The 15,696-nt window shown below is 40.9% G+C and overlaps 1 protein-coding gene across 1 annotated transcript; it reads left to right on the forward strand.

Annotated features, from left to right (window-relative positions):
• The first annotated feature begins 8,432 nt into the window (after nt 1–8,432).
• LOC103710111 (PTI1-like tyrosine-protein kinase At3g15890) lies at nt 8,433–14,306 on the forward strand. Its single transcript, XM_008795727.4, has 4 exons — nt 8,433–8,840; nt 9,097–9,247; nt 13,030–13,292; nt 13,379–14,306. The coding sequence occupies exons 1-4, from the start codon at nt 8,797–8,799 to the stop codon at nt 14,046–14,048; spliced, it is 1,128 nt and encodes a 375-aa protein (XP_008793949.1). The 5' UTR covers nt 8,433–8,796; the 3' UTR covers nt 14,049–14,306.
• The last annotated feature ends 1,390 nt before the right edge of the window (nt 14,307–15,696 follow it).

Below are 15,696 nucleotides of genomic sequence, written 5' to 3' on the forward strand. Positions count from 1 at the left end.
GAAAACTACTTTCAGTATATTAACTTTAATGGCACACTCGCATGTTGTTTTGCTGAGAGAGAAAAAGAGCTCAAGCATTTTTCGGTGCCGACTTTTGTAATTGCGGTTCCTTGCGGTTTCTAAAAGTCTAACAAGAAATGTTAATTCAGGGAGATCATGAAGTAATCAACAAGGATATTCGCAAGGATAATGCTTTACTATCTCATGAGTGTAACCAGAAACATAGTTTTTTATTTGTCACTCGCATGCTCTTAAGATCTATATATATTACAAAACGTCTCAATAGGTATACAAGACTCGCACAATAGACTCAACAAATGCTATTTTTTTTTTAAAAAAAATTAATGAGATTGTTTATTGGTATGCTTAGCACCATAAAATGATATGACATGATTGCATTTTTGTTCAACCAACCATGTTGACACACGTGTTTCTCATACATCTCCCCTTTCAAACCCTGCTAGATTTGCTTTGTTTGCAACTTCAAGCGTTTGGAATTGACAACCAGCTTAGCCGCCGAAATGAAATAGATAAATAATTGACTAACAGAAAATGACAATTAAATGAATGATATAACGAAGGAAAGTTTGGTGAGTGATGATGTCAATACAGTCTTGATATGCACTTTCAATTCGACTATTTAATTCCTAAAGAAAATATATATCAAGAAGGCACCTGATATGTCTAACTCAGTATAGATCGTAAGGGGCAAGAAAAATAAAGAACAAGCAGAGAGGAAGGCATCCATGATAGAAGTTAACCAAAGTCTATCCAGCAAATTGAAGAATTTTTTTTTAAAAATTAAGTTACATGTCTAGTGTATGATTGTAGTTAGTCTGAGAGATGCCTCTATAAATTCTAGAAAATAGAGAAAAATATGAGGAGAATAGGAAAAATTTCTAGTCATGAAAGAAGGGGGAAAAGAGTAATTACGTTTTTTTTTTTTTTCATATATTCGATTTTGGGAGGACTCATGGTTTGGACTGGTTCCATTTGCTTCTTTATTTGGAGATCTTTGTCGAGGAGCGAAAAGGAGAAATATAAGTGTAGCATCTCAATGGAATTGTTGCCAACGGAAGTGGAATGTAAATATATGGGGCGCTCATTCTCCACTGAAACAAGGCAACTTGATGCTATGATTGATCCTTTTTTTACGTCCGACCTTCTAGGATTGCAGATAAGTCGAGCTGGAAGCTAATTAAAAGTGGCCACATTGCAATAAAATCCTATTATAAATTCGATAATAATAGAGGCAGTGTCACGCCCCGGACCCGGATCCGTGACACGGCCGTGCTATTGCCGACTATCGCCCACAATAGCACGAAGCCTCATACCTGGGTAACAGGGTAGTCAAACCAACCGAATCTTTTCATATGAAAGCATTCTTAGTACATCATGCTGGTCAGTACCCAAATACAGAGCTTCTATGTAGTTTATGTACACAAAAGTATTCTTGCTTTACCCCAAAAGAAAGAAGCCCTGATACCAAACTAACGTGTCTCTGGCAGCTATCAGTGGTAAGGATCTGAAAGAAAAAGTAAACGAACGGATATGAGCTACACGGCTCAGTAAGTAATCATACATAATCTTACCGGATCGAACATAACGGTAACCATGTTTATACAGGGTTTGAGAAGCTGACATGCATATTTATCTAATCATCATCATGGCATAATATGTATGCAAGTTAAAGGAGATAGCGGTTATAGCAAAATACAACATTTCATAAGGATATATTCAAAAAACCCGTTGTAAAACAATGTATGCTTTGGCGAAGCACGTTCATAAATGTCACGGCCCGCCTGCGCAGGGCACGTGACTATCGGGCCCACATGAGGGGGAAACACGGGGCTCCCCTGCCAGATGCTGGCCGGTTCCGGGGCTTCACGCAAGCGTCCTTCACCCCTCAGTAGCTCTTAAGAGTTCATAAATAATGCTTCGTATAGGTAGTACCTCATAGATGCTACGGCGAATTCATTATTGGTCACTGGCGGGGTCTGCTCAGTTATTAGTCGGCCACTGGCGGGGCTGGCTCAGTCACTATCGGCCACTGGCAAGGCCGGCTTAGTTGCATTCGGCCCGTAACATTAGTAGTTCTTAGGTACCCCCTTACAAGCAATATGCAGCTAGAGCAAATCATTATCATTCTTTACACTCATGCTAAGAAAAATCATAACATGGAACTCCATTCATTTTGCATGTATCACAAGAGCTATGAAAACATAATATGTGCACAACCATTAATTATGTGACTGACATGTACCACCCATGTTCATATTTCATAACTCATATTTTAGCATGTAATGTAATCCCAGTATCTTGTAGGCATAACGGAATATAAAGCATATATCATCATATCTTGTGTAACTAGAGCATGTCAGATACACATATCGCTCTTAGCCTACAGTACATGCATAACATGTTAAATTTCATGTATGATCCATAAAGATTAGGGCAGGCTACTTACATACACGATTCACAACAAGATTAAAACCAGTTACTTACTTTCTTCACAAATCATGTATACAATTCAAATTGTATGAAAAACACTGGTTCATCTTATAAAACGTAATACAAGATCTACGATAAGATTAAGGTAGATTACTTACATCAATTCGCTTTCCAAATTGCTCAAGTCCAGGTGATAAATCCTTAATCACCTAAAACAACATAATAGGGTTTACATTATTCCCCATTTATTTATTATAAAATCTCTTAGTTCATCATACTATGAACTTACTTGCTTGGATCCCATCCAAGGATCTAGCCAAGTCCAATTTACCCAATTTAGAGCCTTTGGGGCTCAGTTTGAAACCAGATTGGGCCCACATGGGTTGATTGGGTTTTTAATTGAAGGATTGGGCCTCGTTTATAATTGGGTCCAACCTTTTCTAGCCAATTGGGTCCTCTGTCAATTTACTGGGCCTAATTTAGTATTAATTGGGCCTGCTGGGATTAACTCCACTCAACTGGGTTCGGACCCAAATCAATTTGGGCCTAATTTGGTTCGGATTTGACCCAATTTGCAGTTTGGGCTCGTCCAGACTTAGCACAATCTGATTGAGCTCGGATTTAGACTTGCCCAGTCTAATTGGGCTTAGGTTAGTCAGATTTGGCTAAACCCCCCTTTTTATGTATTTTTTTTTCTTTCTTTTTCTTTTTCTTTCCCTTTTTCTTCTCTTCTCCTTCTTCTTTTCTTCTCCTTCCCGAAGCTTCCTCTCCTCCCTTCTCTTTCATCCCGATCTCCCCCTTCCTCTCTTCTCCGACGATGGGAGCACGACGAGCGGAAAGGGAGGACGGCGAGCGGAAGAAGGCCGGGCCACAACCGGCGGCGTCCACGGCTAGGCCCCGCGGTGTCCTCGGCCGAGCCTGTGACGACGGTGCTCGCGGCCGAAGCCGGCGGCCGCCGCACACGACGAGGAGGATGAGTCCCCTCTTCCTCTCTTCTTTTCCCTCTTCCTTTCTTTCTTTCATTCTTCTTCTTTTCTTCAACCTCCCTTCACCAACCCCATATTCTCTCTCTCGCTCCCATACCCTCTCTCTTCCTCTCTCTATCCTTCTCCTGTGAAGGAAGAAGGGGAGTTTGGGAGGGCCGGATTGAGGTCGACCGGCGGCTCCCGTAGCACCTGCAGCAGCCGCGGCCTGTGGTCGCCGACCCTCTCTCCTTCCCGTGGAGAAGAGAGATCTCGAGGGAGGAACAGCCCGCGGCGGGGACCAACGGCGCCGACGACGCTCGCGGCCGCACACGGGAGTCCCCTCTTCCCTCTCTCATCTTTCTTCTTCTTTTCTTTCCTCCCTTCTTTTCTTCACCGAGACTCCCTATCCCACTGAAGAAGAAGAAGGGAATGGGGCTCCGGCCGACTGCAACCCCCCCCCGGCCGAGAGCCGGCAGAGGCTGCAGTCGAGAACCGTGTACGGAGTCCCTCCTCTATTTTATTTTGGAAACAGGAGCTTACCATTTCCGGGGATGACCTGCGGTGCCTCCTCTCCAACACCTCTTTTGCTAGTTACCGTTGGGCAGTTCTTCCCCCTGGTAGTCCCTCCTTCCTCTTGGAGCTTCAGGGCTCCTTCGCCTTCGGCTCCAGGGCTTCGGCTCTCTCTCTCGTTCAGTGTTCTTGGGGGTCTGTGACTTGGGGTTGCCGGCAGAGGCTTAATAATTGTTTAGAGGATGAGACCCCCCTCTGAGAGGTCCCATCCGCTCCATTCCTCCCCTCTCCGGGACTGGCCGCCGCCGCCCCCCTGTCTCTGGTGCGCCGGCATCGGCTGCCAGCAGAGGTGAGGGTCACCCTTCCCTGTCGGTCTTATCCCTTCGTTTTTTTTTTCCTGATAATTATTATAATTATACTGGCTACAGTGAAATTTGGGCCCAAACCCTTAGCTGGGCCCATTTCTTATTGGGCCTAGTAGGTTGTGGGCCCGGACATTACAGGCAGCTTACGTCCATTTTATAATACAATTTGGAAAGCTGCGGTTCCAGAAAAAGCTAAAGTCTTTGTGGTTGGCTCTAAAAAATAAATCACGTAGAAAGATTATTCCTGAAGTGCCCCTTTATGAAAAAATTATGATACCCTTTCAAAAATTATCTTAATATAAGAGGATAGCCAGCTAACCTTAAATCTCTTTAGACTTCTTGGAAAATCAACAAAATTCAGCCACGATCATAAGAGCTTCGGATCAATTGATGATCACACTTTTTTTTTTTTTTTTTTGGCAGATTTGGCACGAAAGAAACTTCCATATCTTCCTTGAAAAGAATTCAACTATTCCCAGTGGTGTTGTGCAAAACAGTCTTTTGTGCTCTTTCGCCTTTTTATATCATCTCTTTAACCATCCTTTTGTACTTTTATCTTGGCAATTTCTATAACTTTTCTCTATTCATATTCTTTTTCTAAGAAACTTGGGGGAAGTGTTCTCCCACTTCCTCCATCTCACCTCAAAAGACAAAAAAAAAAAAAGGAAAAAGAGTCATTTACATAGGCATGGTCCAACTAATGACAATGAGTTGGGAGTGGTTTAACTTTTTTGTTTTCAAATAAAAGAATAGCAGCGGATGGCCAAGGCATTCATGAGCCCTTTTAATGTGAGACCCACAATGCCGCGCGTTAGGTGAGTCCACACAGGAGTCCAAATGTAGGAGGCCTCACCTAATGGGAGTAGGTCCTCTTGTTGGCTTCTTTGCCAAACTCCCCACGGATGACGAATGTCTCATAAATTTATTCCCCAAACGTATTAAGCTTCCAACTTCCCTGAAGAAATATATATATATACAAATGTACCACCAAAACTAAGGACGTTATTTTAAAACTTGTTCAGGCTAAAGAAAACATAAACAACTCGCAACCAGGCAAATAGACAATTATTCGCTACTTCCAATATTCCCTCCTGGGCCTTCCTTTGGAAAGCGAGTTGTAGGCGTTTCTGGTGATCCCGAGTTCACGTTTATACTATTGCCCACAGAAACCAATAAACCTCTCAGCATCAGACAGACAGACAGACAATGAAAAATAAAAGTGATGAGGCTCTCTTAGCTCAGCTCTTCCATCATTCAGAGGCACCATGTCTTCCTGAATTTTACAATTACTTTTGAGTGAGTGGAAGGGATCATCTAGGTTTAAATAATTAGAGATGCACCATCCAAGATCTAAAGCTGAAATCCCTGATTGCTAAGTCTGATAAGGGAACAGCTTGTATCAAAAATGATGAACCTTCCTTTGTACGAAATCGCCGGTTGGATCACCCAACGCACAAACTCAGGACGCTTCTTCGAAATCTATTATTCATCTATCAGCATAGATCTCAAAGTGAACAGCTGATGATCCAACAGTGGTTTCGTGCGAATTAAAGAAGGTTGATCATTCTTTCGCACGAAAGATACGCTCCTGTCGTGTATGATAATTGGGACAAGCCTTTGTTCGCTTAAATTTTACTAATTGGCGCATCTACTTTTCAACTTTTCTTCTCCTGCAAAGATATGGAACCTCAATTATCCAATTAAAGATGGTAAAACCCTTTGGAACATCCATTTTTGTACCCAAGAAATCAATACAATGACTCAATTCAGCCATGGACTTGAGCATTGTGGGAAGTGGCTCCATCCAGTAACCCATGCTATAAATGAAATTGTAAGATTGTGTCATTCTATGAGGACATCCATCTAAGTAATAGCTCATATTAATGCTACGCATATGGTCAAAGTCTAAAACGACTGCCCATGTCATCTGAGCATACATGTCCATCATGAATCCATCAAACAAGATCTATGGTTGTGGTTGCACGGGTCCATACAGCTAACTAACACTGCATGCTGCTGTATCGATGCTTAAACGGCTACCGATGCTAACGGTGCGGGCATCTCAACAATAAATGTTTTGTTTTCTGTACAGGTCGATGTAGCGGAGTACTTGGGCCAAATTAGTCATTTCCAAAGAGCCAATTTCCCTTTCTATTATTTCTATGGTTTTCAAATTTTGGCCAGGAAGTTGATCCAGTTGTAATCCTATTTAAGTTTATATAGTCCTCATGAACCTTTAAAAAAACTAGATGATCATATTACCATTCTATTAAGTTGATTTATCATCAATTTAGTGATATCTTTGATTCTATAGTCATAAAATTTAATTATCCAAATTATATCCGTATTTATTTTCATACTTTCAGTCTTCAATTTGTATCGGTACAAATTTTTGCATCATACTAATATATGTATCCGTATATGTGTTTGTTAAATAAAATAAATATAGATATGGATATAGTAGTATCTAATCCGATTTTGGCTCTGCCTTTCGATAGAAGAAAAAAAAGTAATGCCTTCCCAAAACTATTGGCTAACCAGGTGATAGGAAGAAATTTATACTTTATACCACAACCCTCTCATCTGTACTTCATGCTACAACCCTCTCATAATCCTTCGGCCTATTATTTCATGATCTGCAAGCTTTGTCTTACTAGGCAATTGAGTCCATGAGTGGCATCTTATTAAGTTATCGTCTTTGTCTCTACTTTTCTCTTTTGGATGATGTTTTGTCGGTGCTCTAAATATTTTAAAATTGCTATTTGCTCCCTGTAAGTCATGTTTACAGGTTAATGGCATCGCTTTTGCTAATCTGCGTCATGATTGAGTCCATGAGTGGCATCTTACTAAGTTATCGTCTTGTCCCTACCTTTCTCTTTTGGATGAACTTTTGTCGGTGCTCTAAATACTTTAAAATTGCAATTTACTCCCTGTAAGTCGTGTTTCCAGGTTAATCGCATTGTTTAGACGCCATTTGTTGCATATATATTGGATAACATTATCCACATAATGAAGAGGTTATTTTGCAGAAGTAAATTTCTCAATACGTTGGGTTTGGATTGAGAATTTTTTCTCAAAATGTTTGCTTCTAATTCCAGCATGATCGCAACCCGACCCGTTCCTGCGTGGGAGTAGGGGTGCAAATGGGTCGGGTCGGGTCGGGTCCTAGGTGACCCCGATCCGACCCGGTTTTTTGTTCGGGTCCCAATTTTGGACCCGGACCCGACCCGGTTGAAGATCGGGTTGGGTCGGGTCGGGTCGGGTCCGAGTCAGGTTCGGGTCGGGTCCGGGTCTGATTCGGGTCGGGTCCGGGTCCGATCGGGTCCAATTTTTTTGTGCTTTTGGGAAAAAATTTGGACAAATCTAATTTGGTCATACCATAATTATGAGGTGCTGGGTGACCCATGACTTTGAAAGACTTTGCAATTGAGCTCCAGTCAGAACAGATGACCCATGACTCACTAACTAAGTCGGTCTACAAGCCAAATTTCATATCACACTATTTTTTATCTATATGACTGATTGGACGGAACTCGGTGTCTCCCAGCTCCCCTCTCACGAGGACAAAAAAAAATCCCAGACCTTCTTCCAAAATCCAATTCCATTACAGAAAACTGGCACATGACCCATATTCAGTTGCAGTGTTCCCTCACTTTCTCCCTTCAAAAGTTAAAAGAAACAAAAACCAAAAAACAGAAGGAAAAACAAAAAAAAAAAAAAAAAGGCAGCTACACACCAGAGGTCTCAACAGTGTAATAGATCGAGAGAGAATCCTGACGGGCCGACGTTCCTTTGGATTCTGTGAACCTATGCTTGTTGCTAACTTGCTATCCTCCCACACTGACCAACAGTACCACAACCCACGCCAAAAAAAAAAAAAAAAAAGAAAAAGAAAAGACTTTCTTTTGCTTTTCCTCTCTTTCTCTTCGGGTCCATTCGGGTCGGGTCGGGTCCGTTTGGTAAACCCAGACCCGACCCAGAAAATGATTCGGGTCCAATTTTAGGACCCGACCCGGACCCGCGGGTCCTAAAATTCGGGTCGGGTCGGGTCTACGCGGGTCGGGTCGGGTCACGGGTCGACCCGACCCATTTGCAGCCTTACGTGGGAGTAAAAAACCTTGGCATCTCGGAGCTCCTCCGCGAGTGAGCGGACCCCAGAATCTGTGACAGAAACGAGAAAAAAAGGCCCGAGTTCATTGGTGTTTGGTGCGCCGTTGCTGTTGCTGCTAATGCTGGTGGCTTCCTCTTCGGGCTTCTTCTCGCCGCTATTTATTTTAATTCTTCTCTCTTCACCTCTGTTTCATTTTCTTTCACCTTTCTTTTCTCCAAACCTCCGCCTCCGTTTGGCCGAAATGGCGGCAGAGGTCGTGCTTTCGTTGAGCTTCTCTTCCTCTCCTCCTTCTCTTGCTCCTCTCTACTGACAAAAGAGAACCGGAGGAGTGCCATCTTGGTGTTGTTTTCTTCACGCGGCTCTCGACTGATCGGGGGATCGGAAGGATTTTCAGATGGCTTTCTGCTCTTTCCTCTGCTGTGGAAAGATTTCCGGTTGGTATGTGCTTCGTCCCCCCTCTCTCTCTCTCTGTGTGTTTGTGTGCGTGCGCGTGTGTTTTATTTATTTATTTTTCGCTGTGATAAAGAAAGGGAGAGATGGAAGAGGTGGGAGGAGAATTTTGGGAGATTTTGATTGGACGCAGGGAAAAAAGATGGAATCTTGAGGGTCTTGATTGGAGTATGAGTGAAAAGATGGAATCTTTCGGGGGGGTTGATTGGATTATGAGCTAAAAGATGGTGGCTTTGGTGTGTAGGAGGAAGCAGAGGAAGAAGAGTTCGACGACGTGGAGGGTTTTCTCTCTTAAGGAGCTGCATTCGGCGACGAACAACTTCAATTATGATAACAAGCTCGGGGAAGGGGGGTTCGGCAGCGTTTACTGGGGTCAGCTCTGGGATGGTTCGCAGGTTTTGCATCGTTGCTCTTGTTCCTCTCTCTCTCTCTTTGTTGATTCTTATCCACTCAGTTTGTTTGGACTTAGATTTTGGATCTTGCGTATTGATTTCTTGTACAAATTGTCGAATGTTTTCACAATTTCTACTCTATCCCAAAAATGGATTTCTGAACACAACGGAATCTGTCCTACCAAAGTTTGATTTCGAGTGGCCGAACTTAAAAGCTTATTTCAGAGGCAGCTTGTTACACCACAAGAAGGTGGATGTATGATTATGTTTCATAATTTAAAAATCCAAAGGACATGTCATGAACTTGCCCGATGAGTTTCTGTAGCTACATGAAAGGATTAATTTACTTGCAGGACCGGACAAATGGTTTCTTTCGGAAAACATATAAGTTGTTTAAATAAAATGTATTGTTGCTAATACATTACTGCCTTTGGATGGATTTTGTTCGTTGATATTCTTTTTCGATTGGAGATCTGCGTTGTGCCCATCATTTCCTCTTCCAACTGAATATTTGAGAAAAGGATAACAATGATGGAAAGGCCATCCAAAAGTTGATTAGTGCGACAGTTAAACATGTTACAGTGGTGATGGCCTGATATGCTTCTTATTGGTTGATATATATTTTAACCATAACTGTTAAGTGCCACAACAAATAATCTCTTTTAAATTCATTGTATGAGCCCAAATAAAATGTACATTTTTAAGGAGCTCTAGATGAGCTGTCATGCTCAGGCGGCTAAGTTTCTGCCTTTCATTTCAGGTCTATGACCAAGTCTTTCTTAGTAATTTCAAGCATGTATTGCTTGGAATATCAACAGTTGAAATATCCAACATGTCCTAGCTTGTATTGGTACATCTATGGATGAATTCCAATTCATACGGAGAACATGATATAAAACATATCTCGATTTACATTTTGCATCTATTGGGACTAAATTCCTTTGTGTTTATGTTTGTCATAGTTTAGTCAATGTTTTACCATGATGTTTGAAGAGAAATTACAGATTTTTTCGAATCTAACCTGTCTTTATCATTTAAAATTCAGGACCATATTGTTGACTTCATGCTTCTTTCTTTCCAGGAGACTTTTTAGAACATTATCATGGTCCTAGAATCTAGCCACCACCAGTTGAATAGAGTTACAACATCTTTTTTACATGCATGCTCGTCATGTGAACTTTCTATATCAAATAAATTATTTTTTTCTAAATACATGCACCTATATTATGATATTTTGCTATTTGAGTGTAAAATCTTGTAAATATATGTTTTTGACTTTCTCCTTACAAAATCCATGCATTCACTTTGCCACTTTCCCATGAAGTTTCATTGTATCAAATCCTGGAATTAGAGCTGTTGGATCATTATGAAATCTTTAAAGACAAATCACATAAGATTGAAGCACTCATTCATAATCTTCGCCATTGGATCAGGTTGTTGTAATAGGAACAGTGTCAGTCCCGCACTAGTGTTAGCTTGCTGCCCATTACTCTGAGGAATATGTCTCAGTCTCAAATTTCTTTGGGAATGCCATTGGATTGCCTTAGAATAGCTAGAAAGTAACATTTATAGTGTATTTTCATTCAATGATAAAATGTATAGATCAGACATCTATTATAAATGTCTTCTCCTTCCCCATTCTTTGTTTGCTCTTAGTTATAATTTATTTATTTTTCATGGAGGGTAGCCTATTTTTCGTGTTTAATCTATGAAGAGAATTGCATGCTTTTTGCTTCATATTCCTTGGATTTAACAACTTCCTCAGGATTCCACCTTTTTTTCTTTTCTTTTCTCTTTTTTCTTTTTTTGGAGAAATCCACTTTTCTTTTCTACATTCTTCATATTCTTAGTTTGTTTATGTTTTCTTTTTTATCTTTTCATTTTTCTTATCTTGCTACTTATTATCCAATTTAGAACTCATGATCAGTTCATGAACCCTAAGTTTCCTGATTTAAATCTCTTTTTACTAATTTAGGTTTATTATCCATAATTTTTCTCTTTTTAGGTCTGCTTTTTTGGTGTTTAGTAGAATCATTACTTGCACTATCTGTTGTAATGTTATATTTTCCTTTTCTTCTCCATGTAGTGGCGTGCTTGCTGCCTAGTGTCACAATGGAATTTTCATGCTTTCTTCTAACCCTTCCTTTACAAATAACATGCTAGTTGAATCATCATTGTCCTTCGCAATTATCACTTAAGATCGTTAGAGCCTGCTAGGTCGTTCCAGCTGTTGGGTGTGAACTTCCTGCCAGGGCCTTCTTGAGAGAGCCATCCAATAACTTCTGCACCCAAATATTTTTGATAATCATTACCTGGACAACCGTCACTGACAATGTGGAACTTCATTTAAAACTTCAGGATCCAGCTTGACTTGTTAAGTTCAAGGATCCAATTTCTGATTGTTGAAAGGAATCTAGTATCGGACAATTAAAAGTCTAGAGTTACTATCCTTGAATAATGCCACTGGTCTATTTTACTTTTCTCCCTCATCTGAATATAAATCCTCCTTAGTCCAATTTGAGAAGTTCCTTGTGAATCCCTCAACTTCTCTGGCCCCAAATGGAGTTTGGACAGTTGGCTGTGAGATTCTTTATTGCAACCCTGTATTTTAGGGTTAGCAACCCATTTGCCTGTTAAAACAGATCCTATAACATCTATTTCTCATTCTTTTCTTTTGATAAACATTGTGGGTGATACAACCGGTTCAAAATATCATTTCTCTATCTTTTTCCCCCCGGTTCTCTTTCTCTAGTCCCTTACTCTATTAGTGGATTGAAGTACCAGCTTTTGGTGTTTCAAGTGGTTTGCTTTATTCAGTTTGCCTTTGGCTGATGCCTTTCTATCCTGTTTGTTGAAAATAGTTCATTTCAATCTCTGCACATTCTTGTGCTATATTGCACTACTTTCTGCTGCTTAGGTCTTTTGTATGCCATTTTTCTACTGTTTTTGGTGTTCCGTCACTTCCTGCTCGGATGCACACTAAACCTTTGCTTCTTGTTCTAATTCAGCTTGTGGCCTATCCATATTCTTCTTGATGACATCCTCTACTAGGGTTGGGTCATTAAGCTTCCCTGTTGAAGATTTTGGATTTCCTTGGCACAGGTCCAGCCCAGTTGCATCCCTATCCTCTGCTAAGATGTTCTTAAAGTTCAGATATTAAGCTCATGGGATCATTCACTCACCATTTTTGGCACCATTCCATGGAATGTGATCTACAATGTCAAGTCATATGAAATCTTAACCATACTTGGACTTCTTTAGATCCTGATGCCTTCACAAGCAAGCTTCCATAAAACATACTGTGTAGGTACTCTTAAAGCTTAAAGATGATCGTATAGGATTCTGCAATTCGGCATGCCATGAATTGCAGCTCCTCCTAAAGATACATATGGAAAGCAGACTATATCATTATTTTGTTCAACATAGCCATCAAAACTATTATTCTCTAAATTTTATAAGCATTTTATCTTAAGCAGAATGTCTCCTAAGTTCTATCAGTAAATTTGTCAGCAGTAGGTCCTCATCTATTTTAAAGATGTTAACATAACCACATTTTCAAAATTATTGATCCTTGGGGTAACTATATGAACAATGGATTCATCGTTCAAGTTGTTTTTTTATTTTCCGGGGAAAACACATACTGTTTGTTTAACTGCAAATTTGTGGTTATCTTAGATTCAAATTTTTTTGTTTCTGTAATTTTATCTATTTTCTTAGTTCTTTTGCAACAGTGCTTTGTTTTGTGTCATCAACAAAATTTAGTGCCATTGATCTACTGAGTGCAGATAGCTGTTAAAAGGTTGAAAGTTTGGAGCAACAAAGCTGAAATGGAATTTGCTGTTGAGGTTGAGGTTTTGGGTAGAGTAAGGAATAAGAACCTTCTGAATTTACGTGGATACTGTGCTGAAGGGCAGGAGCGCCTAATAGTATATGACTACATGCCTAACTTGAGTCTGCTTTCGCATCTTCATGGTCAGCACTCAGCAGAATGTCATCTTGACTGGGGTAGGCGAATGTCTATTGCTATAGGGTCAGCTGAGGGGATTGCGTAAGTTTACAAACTCTATGCACTGCTTGAAGTATTTCTATTGCATGACTTAACGGAATGTACTACCGACTGTTTTCTTGTGACAGCTGCCTTCACCACCACACCACACCTCATATCATCCACAGGGACATCAAAGCAAGCAATGTTTTGCTAGATTCAGATTTTCAGGCACGGGTCGCTGATTTTGGATTCGCAAAGCTCATTCCGGACGGTGCAACTCACGTTACCACAAAGGTGAAAGGCACACTTGGCTATCTTGCTCCCGAGTATGCCATGTTTGGAAAGGCCTCAGAGAGTTGCGATGTCTATAGTTTTGGGATACTCCTCCTAGAGCTTGCTAGTGGAAAGAAGCCCATAGAGAAGATTAGCCCAACAGTCAAGCAAACAATCACAGACTGGGCTCTTCCTTTGGCTAGGGAGAGGAGGTTCAAGGAAACGGCAGATCCAAGACTGAACGGGAAGTATGTGGAGGCAGAATTGGAGAGGGTTGTGCTCGTTGCTCTCATTTGTGCACAGAGGAAGCCCGAGAAAAGACCGACGATGCTCGAGGTGGTGGACTTGCTCAAAGGGGAGTCCAAGGAGAAGATGTCAAATCTCGAAAATCATGAGATGTTCAGGCCAGAACCTACTGCGAGTTGTCATGGATTGTCAGGTCCAGATGATAGCTCAGACTGTATCACTGAGGAGCAGGTTTCAAGAGTTGATGTAAAGCAGGAAACTAATTCATTAGCCGATGCAGCAGTACATATTAGCTAGTTTTTTTAGCAGTTGAGTGCAGGGACTGATGCGTGGATGATTATTAATTGCATATCATCTTAATTCAAGTTGGATGGGGAGTGCTTGTTTTTTGGTTAAAATAGTGTTTTTGCTTTTGATTAAAAGGTTGGAATGTTTGATGGTTGCCCCTTGGTTCCAAAAATATTCAATAGGCATGTTTTGAAAGCATGGGGCTTGCATCTTTTGTGGCTTGCTGCTGTAACCTTCGTATTGAAATATGCTGATGGGATTGGAAAATATGTATAATGGCAAGTTATAATACACTACAAAGGATGTTGGCACACGTCTATAAATATTTATGGATTCCAGATATCCCTGAAGACTGATCGAAGAAGCTATTGTATTTTGGCTCAGAATCAGGAGATATTAAGATCCTTGTGATCATTCCTTTTTATGACAGCCCATCTTATCAATCTAATGTGAATATATAATCCACTATGTATGCATGTTATATGAAATAATAAACAATGGACTCTTGAGCTCCATATGGTATACGGCAAGGTACGTTGTCCGCAGGAGGACGGAAGAATACACCACCTTTAGGCAGTCGGAGTAACAGTTGGTGGGAGCGGAAGAATACATTAGCAATTTTTTTTTATTTAAAACAATAATAAATATGATATACTGTACCATACCGAATCAAACGATATCAGATATGTCATATTCAATATCAATACCGACGGCATACCGATATTCGGTACGCCAGATATACCGTATATCATACCGTATCGATACTATGATAGTGTGGCATTGATACGGAATTCGATATTGGTACGAACAATTTTGATAACAAGTTAACTAGTTGGGCACCATGATTAGCAATTAATTTTACTGACATAATACCTTAGCTACATGCACGAGGAAAAATACACTGCCATTTCCACTGCTAGATACATCCGATATCCGGTAATTAATGCACCTCTCACCGCCCCATTGTTTGTTGTTCTGCAAGTCAAAATGAGCGTATCTCTAAAATCCGGCGGGGCCAACAGCGATGACGACGCCACGTTATTCCACATCTCTCCCTCCGTCCATTGGAGGGAGAGCATAGCTCAGTTCCTGAGCTTCATCTGTTTTGTTTTGCCATTGGAGAGTATTCTAGCTTGGTATGCGCTATATAAATTACAACACTAATGTTTATGCATTGCACCAAGCTGGAGTTGTCATACCGGATTGTTTGATTTTCTTCCTTGTTGCACACCTTGTGAATTTTAATGCACGACATTGTTTTTCCCTGTCGAGCATTAGGAGATCTAAAGAAAGTTGTCCAACCTCGCACATTGCAGAGGAAAAAGGAGTACCAGTATTAGATTCACACATGCACTGAAATTGAAGTACAAAGTGCAACCCAAACCTGATCAGATAGCATCCTCAGAAGGAAGGACAATGGCGAACCTCACGGCTTGGATCTCTCTCTTTTGAGGGAAGAGAGTTAGGCGTGATACTAACTCAAACAGTAGGAGCCTTCGATCAAGTCCTGCAGTAGAATGCGAAGCATGTGGGTGCTGAGGATGCGAGAAGGCATGGCTTTTATTCTCGAAGCTTGGCAAAGTGAAGAGTCTGTCCATGGTGACCAAGCACTGATGAGGTTTGAGGTTATGGAGAGGGTGGTCAGACAGAGGATAAT

Source organism: Phoenix dactylifera, chromosome 11 (genome assembly GCF_051530095.1).
Source record: "Phoenix dactylifera cultivar Ajwa chromosome 11, Ajwa_hap1_PhDact_Kaust_v1.1, whole genome shotgun sequence".
Lineage (NCBI taxonomy): Eukaryota > Viridiplantae > Streptophyta > Magnoliopsida > Arecales > Arecaceae > Phoenix > Phoenix dactylifera.

Bases quoted from the DNA above. Each gene is read 5' to 3' on its own strand.
- LOC103710111 (XM_008795727.4), top strand. From the start codon at position 8,797: ATGGCTTTCTGCTCTTTCCTCTGCTGTGGAAAGATTTCCGGTTG. The intron at 8,841-9,096 runs GTATGTGCTTCG...TTTGGTGTGTAG, and splicing joins TGTGGAAAGATTTCCGGTTG to GAGGAAGCAGAGGAAGAAGA. The intron at 13,293-13,378 runs GTAAGTTTACAA...TTCTTGTGACAG, and splicing joins GGGTCAGCTGAGGGGATTGC to CTGCCTTCACCACCACACCA.